This window comes from Brugia malayi (assembly GCF_000002995.4).
Source record: "Brugia malayi strain FR3 genome assembly, contig: Bm_074, whole genome shotgun sequence".
Taxonomy (NCBI): Eukaryota; Metazoa; Nematoda; class Chromadorea; order Rhabditida; family Onchocercidae; genus Brugia; species Brugia malayi.
Genome location: NW_025062343.1, coordinates 18,872 through 29,243, shown reverse-complemented (window position 1 = coordinate 29,243; position 10,372 = coordinate 18,872). Strand labels below are relative to the sequence as shown.

Sequence of the window (10,372 nt, the reverse complement as noted above, 5' to 3'; positions counted from 1 at the left end):
TAATTTGAAAAATGAAAGTAACTCATTCAATACTTCAAGAGAACTTCTATCTTAATGATACATTTATAAATTTAGAAAACCAATTTAATAAAATATCATTCTATTGCAAAATTAAAAATAGCATTTATTTTATATATAAACGAGTAAATATAAACGAATAAACAAAAAGGAGAAAAATTAGGTCAGTAAATTTGGAAGATCAAAATTCAAAAGTTCAAATTTGGCATTTATTTCATTTAAAATTCGTTTAGTCAGAAAAAACAAAACAAAACAAAACGAAAAGGAAAAACCATAATTCAATCATAAAGTGAAATATTGTATTAAATTACTTTTCATCATTTTCTTTTGCACATAACTCTAAATTCTATTTTGAACAAAAATTTATTGTAAACATTATGTTCTTCCAACTACAAAAAATTTAAATTTATCAATTTAAAAAAAAAAAAAAAAAGAAAAAAACTTTTCCTGTTTCTTCAAAGTATGACACCATCACCTTTTTTTTTGTCTTTCATTTTTTCTCATTTTTTAAAACAAAATAAAAGTGATTTCACGAAAAAAAAATTGCGCCAAATATAACAGTGGTCAAAGAATGATCCCAAAAAATTCAAAATATAATCCAAGATTAATTTGTTTTCAATTTATATAAAATTAATTAATCAGCTTGAACTTTAATGATTTTAAATCAAATAAATTAAAACAATAACAAAAGAAAAAAAAAACGAAATATGATTATAATCACTAGAAAAAAAAAATTGTTTTAGCATTAGAAAATAAAAAATGAAACTAATAACAAATATTCTCTTATTTGAATTTGAATAATTTACTTTCAGCTTGTGTTTATTTCACTCTCTTAAATGCTTAATAAGTGACCATTCGTCGATTTTAAAGATATCTGATTAAGCAAAAATTAATTTGAAAAATTTAAATGCTTATAATATGAAACATTTCCATCAGTCCAGCAAAATGTATATTAATCGTATGAATGCATTTAAGAATGAATTTAAAAAAGTAAAAAGCAAAACTGAAATAACTTTAAAAGAAATAAAATTATACCAAATAGTTTTGCCAAAAGTGTAACATCTCTATCAAGAATAAAATTAAGGATTAAACGAAAACATTCAAATATATTTTAAATTCAAAAATAAAAGTTTACAAGCAGTTAAGTTTTATAAACAACAAACTATTGAAAAAAAAAAAAATGAAGAATAAACTGCTAATATATTTAAGCCTGTTATTTGAGAGAAAACAACCGATTTTATAATAAAAGAACTAATTAATAGTAAATTTATGTTTTAAAATTCATTCTTAAATGCATTCATACGACTAATGTTGATTTTGCTGGACTGATGGAAATGTTTCGTATTGTACAAAAATTAATTTGAAAAATTTAAATTGAAAAATTTAATGATTGTTTCAACGACTCGAAGACCCAAAACTGCATCCTGTCCACTTTTTTCTTTTATATTTACTTTCATTTCTGGAGTTTTCTGCGCTTCAGCTGCCACTTCCAGTTCTTTCTCCTCAGTACATGGCAAATGATACCCTTTTCCCGTTAATATACTCTTTCGAGTAATCAACCTGAAAACAATTTATTGAATAAATCCTTAAACCACAGTTTTAAGAGTTTACTGAGTCACTGTCTAAGAAAAAAGTCTATATGTTAACTATAAAGTGTTTTATTCGGTTAGTTTATAAAATAATTCTGAGTGGGAATTTCTGAAAATCATCATCAACCCAACCATTTGACATGATCTAATTCCAGGTGAACAAAATTCGTCCATAAACTGCATTCTGTAGGATTCAACCGAATCCCCTCTTGCATTATACAACGTGCGCACTCTATTCTATGTTCGACTGAATATTCAAATCGAGCCGCTTGAATTCGTAAAGCAGAATTCCTTGGAAAGAGCTGGAACATATAATTTCATAAACTGGAACATATAATTTATTTGACGTTATATTCTGATCAGTCTAATTAAGACCACGTAATAAAAGTAATCATTTCTGACGCCGTGAGTAATTATTTACTTTCACGAAGGCCTAATTTTAATTCGCACTTTACAAATTTACTAACCCTTGATTCTGCCCTTACAAAAAGAGATTCCTTTCAGAAACTTACCTGCATTGCGCGGAAATACGCTTTACTGCATCGGATATACATTTTCTCTTCCTTCAAAATCCGATCAAATCAAACCAAAGCTCTGCCCGCCCCTGCAATCAAATGATCAGAGAAACCTAACAAGTTAATATGTTTTCATATTAACTTGTTAGGTTTCTCTGAACATAAACTGCACGTCATTTGAAAATATGAAGTTAAGTTAATATCAAAATATCAGCTATAATTTCAACAAATTATCGAATTTTTTCAGTTTTCAAAATTTGGCAGACATACCTATATTATAAAAAAGACTACACCAAAGTATACTCCTATTAAACAAAAAATGAAAAACCTGAAATCGTTCACAAACTGTCGCAGCAGATTGGCAACTTTGATGATGATTTTGCCTTCAATTTCATCTTCTCTCAACCTGTAATTCAATCGTTTCCGTCGCATTCGAACAAGCTTCATAATCGATCCCAAATAATCGGTATATCCTTTGAACGACGATGGATCTTTCCGCTGAAAATAATACGCATTGATTGGTACTTTCACCAAACACTAAATGATGCTAATGTTATAAAATTCCAATGAGTACCCAAAAATCAACTCTCTCTCTCTTGGACATTTGACGGACATACAGCATCAACTTATAGTAATACTTCAGGCTTTACACTGCGACATTTAAGCACTTCCACTGCGAAATCCAAACTAATTTAACAGATCCTGACAAATTCAGCAAGAAAGTCATTGTGATTAATAGTATAGCATAAGTTAAGTTGTCGAAGAAAAAGTTCTTACAGGCTTTTGAAGAAGATATTCGAAGAACTGGCAACGTTTGACAAATGCATCAATTTCAGTAGGTGATAATAACTGAACATCTTTTAATGTCTCGAAAACAGGAAGCAAACCTTCGATATCTTCTTCCACAAATTCACTCATTCTTCACCCAGTGATCGGCACAAAAAAATAATTTCGTATTATTCTCGAAAGAACTACCATTGAAATTACCTCATATAAGATAATAGAAAAAGTAAAGATGATCCTACAAGTTACTGGTTATGCATAGAGTAAGATTAGTCCTATTTGAATCATCTTGATAATATCAATCATTATCTAAGCAATTCTGGATTATCAACTAAAATAAAGGCAATATTTTAATAACATTTACTAGATTATATTTATGACGTTCCCGTGGAAAGAATTTCTCGGACAAATTCATTTATTTCTCTATAAACTATATATTAATGAATGAATCTAGACATTACCACACAATACAAACACCCCACCGAACAATATACGACCAAAACCAACAAAACACTACCACACCATTAACCCCTCAATTCCAACATTAAGCTAAAATTCCTCAAATGCAATATTTTTGAATTTAACGCGGTCCATTATGCTCTGAAAGCATCTCCGAAACTCTTCAATTTTATATAATTCTTCCGATCACTAGTGTAAAGGGTTTATTAGGGTTTATTATAGGAAGGAACTGCATAATTGAAGAGTATATAAGTAAATAGTATAACGGAAAATATCATGCCAAAATTATGAATTTGTTTGCGTCATTACGAGAGATCACGGATATATTACGTGATTATAAGCTGACGTAAGTGGTTTTTTTAACACAAGTATTTATTTCTCTTTTAAATCATTTCAGTTTCTTAATATTGTGATTTCAATGTGTTGAGAATGACTTCTAGTAGTACAGTATCAGTAACAATTTAGCGCTATGTGAACTATACGTGATAATTTCATGAAATTCGGATTCAAAATTTTTATGAACAAATGTAACTTAGATTAACGCTGTTAATATTGTAATAGGAATTCTGGATTTTAGCATAAGTTTATTTCAGTTCACACATTCATTGATTGCATTATCACAAGTAAAATTGTAAGTTGGTTAGAAAATCATATGGTATATCAAGTACATCAGCAATTATTAAAATTATCATTATTATTTGTTATATAGAAGTGATCTGTTAGCTAGAGTGATGATGTGTTAGTATCAGTCTTTGATATTCCCGCTTTACCAGAATTTCATTTCGTCTTTGTCATAAATTCTGCAACTTTATCGGCGATATGTAATTCCTTGATTACGCTTCATTCCTCTTCTTCGTCTGTAATTATCGCGAAATATCGCTTGGTGGAATTTTTGCTCAGAATCTGTTTCATCCGATTCGTTACAATCATCATCATCATCATCCTCACCATCATCACTGTCATCGTCATCGTCGTTGTCGTCCAATACATCAAAATTTGTCCCTATATATTAATGATGTATAAGTAAATTCGATATTTTTTTTCCTATTCTAGCTTTAGTTATAATTTCTTGTCTGTTTTTTAATGAAGAAATATTAATTTCGTATATTTGTACGTTCTCATCGACGTATATTTCATCTACGTATAGCACGCAAACGTAAAATATCAGGTAGAATGATTTGTAATTCTTATTTCTGTATTAAAATTTTTAATTTTTTAAGAGTTGTAATCTTATTATCAAAATATTATAGTTTGTTAATTTTCGTCTATATGATAACTTACCGCCAGTATTTTCGACTGTTATTTCGTTGCTATCATCGTAATCATCACTAGTTGCATCACTTGTTGAATATAATTCACTCTTTTCATTACTATAGTCTCTTGATTCACTTTCCGTATCCGAATCACCATAAGCATCTTGAATAAGCGTTGATTCGGAATTTCTAATTTTGCTGCATCCAGTTTCTATTTTCATATTACCTTGCTCCAAACATCCGCTTAGATGACATTTCGATACATCAGTCTCATTCTTTAATTGTCTTGAACTACTACTACCAGCTTCTTCTGAACGTGAAACATTTAAATTTGTTTGTTCTACAAAATGCTGTGCATTTTCTGGTTTGTTTTCGCAGAATGGACAAAACCAGTCATTTTCCGGGATTCGCTCCAGTTTCTCCGGTAAGCAATAGCAATGATAGGCGACATTACAGCGAATCGTAGAACCATCAGCATTTTGACCAATGTTTCCGTCGCAGAGTAGCAGTAAATGTTCATTATCTGAACTTCTGCATGATCGGCAGTTTGCATATTCAATGGTAATATCTTCATTTGAAGGGCCGCCTTGATCATTTTCCAGTTGTTCTTGGGCAAGAAGCTTGAAAATTCAAAAATTTTGCAAAATTTTAAGCAAAAATGAAAAAAGATTTCAAAATAATTAACAACAAATAATATGGTAACATTGTTAATTCTTTATAGAATATGTTGCAACAAATGATTGTAATATTTCTTTTTTCTGAAAATTTAGAACAGAATTATGTCAAAAGGGATAAGACTCTAAAGGATAGATTTGAAATTCAAATTTTTTAAAAAATTACAATGAAGCTTGAAAGACTTCTGTTTATACAGAATAACATTATGAATTTTCACCTTTCCTCCAATTCAATCAAATTTCTTCTGATTTAAAAGCTTAATTTTAACTGCTTGGTAAATTCTAGGTTAAAAATTTCATATATGGTCCTAGACTAGAATCTTTATATAAAGAAAGGTAAACTGGAATATTTTCATGACCGTGTCCGGAAAAATTGTTTAAAATATTTAATTAATCAAACAAAGGACCATTTCACTATAATAATAACAATCATCATGTTAAATAAGTTTAAAAAAATTAATGATATAGACAATCAAATTAAAATATTTCATAGTGATGATATATTAATGATAACACTGATAACCTCATTTTCAAATTGTTCCTTTGTTCTTTTTTTTACTGGCACTTTTCTTTCATTGTTTGTTTCTTCAATTTTAATTAGATATTTTGGCTCTCCACCACAAAGTGGGCATTGTGATCGCTTTTTTAACCAATCGCGAATACATTTAAAACAGAATTTGTGCTTACAATTATCAGGTCTTCCAAGCGGATATTTTAATTGTTCCAAACATATGGCACAATTTGATTCCATTTTTTTTTTTTCTTTTTTTAAAAAAGTCTTGTTAGAATAACACTCTTTTTAATCGTCTGCAAAACTAACACTTCCAGTGGTTATGCGAACTCTTCACTAACAGATCCTGTAGCTAATACTAACTGATAAAATAATAAAATGATTATTTATAGTAAAGAAAATTTTTGAAAAATTTGCATATGCAAAAAATGTATTTAAAAAAATGGGAAAATTTATTGTGTTGAGAGGCATTTTAAAAAAGATGAAAGGACATAATTTCAATGAAAATTTATGAACTAAAAAAATTTCTTTCAACACAAGCAATAATTATAGCAATAAATTACTAAAGCAAATAGAACTAACTTTTAAAAAAAGATGAAAAAAAAAGCAGGCAATAAGCAAAATAATATCACTCAAATAAAATTAATAGTTTAACAATGAGTTTTATATCAAAATGTACAATAAATATGCTCAATAAAAAAAGCATGCAGTTGCGCGTAGTTAGCAAAAAAAGCATGCAGCAAAGAAAGCTAACCACCTGCTATTTTTTTTTGCATGACCGATTAGAAATTAATTGCTGCTACAAAAAATAAATGATTTTGTGATACTAATTTTTACTTTCACAATAAATAATTGCTTTTTTTTTTCCTTATAATAATAAATAAATAAAACAAATATAATATGCCACAGATTATATACTTTTTTCTTTCATTCAAAGTAATTTTTCCAAGCGCAACTAAATTTGATAAAAATGAATACTTTTTCAAACTGCAATTAAATTTTATAAAATCTTGGAAAAGAAAAACTTTCAGGATGTAATTTTTTCAGGATGTGATTTCATCGAAATTGTCAATTAATCAAATCATTGGCTACTTTTTTTATATTTAGTAATAAATATAAAATTATTAGAAATAATTATTAAAACCGCACTTAAATTGTTAAATTTGTTAAATATTTGATTTAAATTTTGTCGTTTTGACTTTCAAATTAGTTAAGTTTGATAGTTAATTAGATTAGATAATTAAATTATTTCCAATAAAAAACGAGGTAAAATATATCAAATGCTTCTGATTTGTTATTTCTGTTTGTTTTAGATGTTAAATCTGTGTATTTTGCAATTATTTATTCAATTACATGCAATGTAAACACATATAAAATTTACTAATTATTCGTAATATTGAAGAAAAAATTTGATAATTATTGAAATAATCGTCATCGATAATTATTAAAATTATTCATTAAAATAATCACTGAGATCATTCGATAATTATTAATTAAATAATTATTTAGTAATTACTGAAATATTTATTTAGTATTATTCATTGAAATTCAATAATTTTTGTCTAATTATTGGAATGAAGTTTAACATAAATAACGATTAATATGATTTGAGATTTTCAAATCCATTGGTTCACCAATCATGAAATAAATCGATTTCTTCTTGTGATGGTATCTAAAAATTAACATTTTGAGAATGAGTTCAACATCTTATCAGTAACATTCATTACCATGTATCACATACTTATCCAAAATAGCATTTTTTTTCCTCCATAAAAAATTTTTTCTCATTATTGTCTCATTTTTATATACTGAACAATTGTAATTAAAAATTTGCGAGTGATAATAAGTTAGTTAATTATATCTTAATATGTTTATTTTGAGCTAAAAATTTTAAAGATTAATTGAAATGTAAGCATAAGATAATTCCCAAATGAAATAAAGTGATAGATTTAATTTTTTACTAGCTAGTATTAACACACTATAGCTTGTTTATTTTTCTTTTCTTTTAGCAATAAAAGTGAATTTTATTGTTACATGAAGTTCTGGAGTATTTTACAATCTCTTTAATTAATGGTGAGATAAATGATTCATTAATCGATGATAATTGTTCAAAGATTTCATGAAGCTCTATTTTTTTCTTTTAATATATGTATATATTTTTTCAACATTTCCAATGAGAGCATATTATTTTTTACTTCAAATTTTTGATTACAGAAGGGACATTATAACAATCCAGCAGTTATCAGGCGAACTTATCGAATAACCGGTCGTATTACTAATGGTGATATTGAAAATTTGCAGTCACCGATGATCATTCATCACTGTCAACATCGAACTGTTTTTGAACTTAATGAAGCTTCCAGATCTATGGAACGAGAACAATGGCATAGATACAAACGAGGTTAGACGTTACTTAAGATTGAATAGCTGATATTTTTAATAGAAGAAAGTTGAAAATGCACAGTCAGTTATTAAAAGAACTTTGCACTTCAAAGTTTGTTCTAAAAATTGTTCATGAAGGACAAAGTATTACCGTATAATTGAAATGACTGGAAATTTGTAAATTTAATCAATTTCATGCTAATTCTTTTTTTCTCATTACTTGAAATCTCAAAATTCCAAAACATTCATTTTAAAACTTACTTGCGGTAAGCCTATTATATTACTAATGATGCGTAATTTCTTTCTAAGAAAATTTCACTTCTAGAAGTGTTTGAATCACTACAATTTGCCGTTCTCAGTGGTCAAGCAGTTGAAATGGATAAAATTATAATTAAGTGAAAGGAATACTATGTGTCTGAATCTGCTCTGAAAAATGATCGAAAATCATGACATTTGATTCGTTAAACCTTGTTGTGCATTCTTGTTTCATTTCTCGAGCTTCTTTTTCTAACTTTAAAGAGAAGATGGATCAAAGATTGTCATCCTAATGCACATATTAAATATGGCAGCAATAACAATAGTTATTGAATTGAGTGATATTTGTTCTGATAGTTTTTTTATAATATTACAAGCTTTGAATTATAGCATAAATAACGGCTCTTCTGGAATATTTTTAATTTTAACCAAAGTGAATGAAATTACGAGAATTTAAAAAAATAGAATCATACTTATTTATCTAAATGTTACGTATATGTTAATAGTAATAGTAAAAATTATACAACAGAAGAAGTTCTTTCAACAGATTTATTAAAAAAAAAGAACTTCAAATTTTCATATTCTTTCATGCAATCGAATGATAATGATAAAGGTCAATTTAATTGACGAAAGAAACTAATTATTATTTAAATTCTGGCTTACAAGTTTTGTTGTACTGATTTATATTATCTGCGGATAATATTTGAAATGTTTTATGCTTCTCAGTCCATTTGGTAAACATACAAATGAATCATAACAAGAATTTAACAGTCAATTCACTTCTATAATCTGACACTGTGAATTAATCATTATAACAAATTTTATGTGATGCAAGTAACTACTTCTGATTTAGCCGCATCAAGTAATTGGTGCGGAGTTGTTGGTGGGGAAGATGAAATTTTAATTTCATAGAAAATAATGAAATTGAAATTATATTTTTAGATTGCAGGAAGTGCTTTATTTAAATGCAATTTGATAAAGAAATTCTCCTGTTTAAGTGAATCTCTCTAGGTTTCTGTATAAAACAAATCAGTGCGAAGCATATTCAGTCACATCGTAAAATTAATTAGATCATATTCAAGTTCCAAGTCAAATTGATGATGCCTATATCACATTTAGATTAAATAAGATAAATATAATGAATTTTTCTAGTGGATATTTGTAAAATTCCACAACATTCGGCTGTTGTTTCATTATCTTTTTAATATCAACGTAACCATTGGAATTAACCCAGTAATTGTTCGAATTGATTCATTTAACTAAAAAACGAATTTAAATTCATGACATCAGATATAGCACCATTCTTCTCTTTTAAACGCAGTATCTGTTTTTCATAACTGCTCAACTTTATCACTCGTTCCATCTCAAATTACATTAATTCTCGATGCAGAAAGGACGCAGAATCGTTGCAACATAATTCCAGTCAAAATTTTGTCAAAATTTTCATTTGCCTTGAGACTATTAATTATTCTGCAGCATAGTTTTCCCTGTTAATGTTTATTTTCCCTTTTGGAGTGTTACTTTATTCGATTCAAAATAAATGCCTCAGTAATAACTATTAAATATTGGCCTCGTGGAATGAAATTTTTATGATGAGTGATATTTTGGTGTTATTTTCTTTCTAATCTAGAAAAGCAGTGACATCAACTCAGCAGATGGAATGCAATTGTTAGATATTGTCCATGGTACTTCTGGTACCAGAAGTACCATGGACAAAAAAAAAAATAAAAAAATTTAAATTTTATAAATTTAAAAAAAAATTTAAAAAAATAAAAAAATTTTTTAAAAAAAAAAAAAAATTTAAAAAAATAAAAAAAATTTAAAAAAATAAAAAAATTTAAATTTTTCAAATTAATTTTTGCTTAATCAGATATCTTTGAAGATGACGAATGATCACTTACTAAGCATTTAAGGGAATGAAATAAAGATAAAC

The 10,372-nt window shown here is 27.3% G+C and overlaps 3 protein-coding genes and 1 further gene across 4 annotated transcripts; all 4 read right to left on the bottom strand.

Annotated features, from left to right (window-relative positions):
- Positions 1–1,373: 1,373 nt before the first annotated feature.
- Bm17220 (Uncharacterized protein) lies at positions 1,374–2,161 on the bottom strand (the record flags this gene model as incomplete). The annotated part of the gene is made up of 3 exons (XM_043083018.1): positions 1,374–1,578; positions 1,740–1,909; positions 2,120–2,161. 3 exons carry the CDS (start codon positions 2,159–2,161, stop codon positions 1,374–1,376), a joined length of 417 nt encoding a protein of 138 aa, XP_042938952.1.
- A 22-nt stretch (positions 2,162–2,183) lies between these two features.
- Bm17219 (Uncharacterized protein) lies at positions 2,184–3,040 on the bottom strand (the record flags this gene model as incomplete). Its single annotated transcript, XM_043083017.1, has 3 exons — positions 2,184–2,211; positions 2,451–2,620; positions 2,900–3,040. The coding sequence occupies 3 exons, from the start codon at positions 3,038–3,040 to the stop codon at positions 2,184–2,186; spliced, it is 339 nt and encodes a 112-aa protein (XP_042938951.1).
- On the bottom strand, positions 2,212–2,297 carry Bm16307. The gene has a single exon (XR_006228059.1). The product of XR_006228059.1 is annotated as a pre-microRNA Bm16307 (primary transcript).
- Positions 3,041–4,172: 1,132 nt separating the features above from the next.
- Bm17218 (Uncharacterized protein) lies at positions 4,173–6,042 on the bottom strand (the record flags this gene model as incomplete). The annotated part of the gene is made up of 3 exons (XM_043083016.1): positions 4,173–4,366; positions 4,646–5,237; positions 5,815–6,042. 3 exons carry the CDS (start codon positions 6,040–6,042, stop codon positions 4,173–4,175), a joined length of 1,014 nt encoding a protein of 337 aa, XP_042938950.1.
- Positions 6,043–10,372: the final 4,330 nt, after the last annotated feature.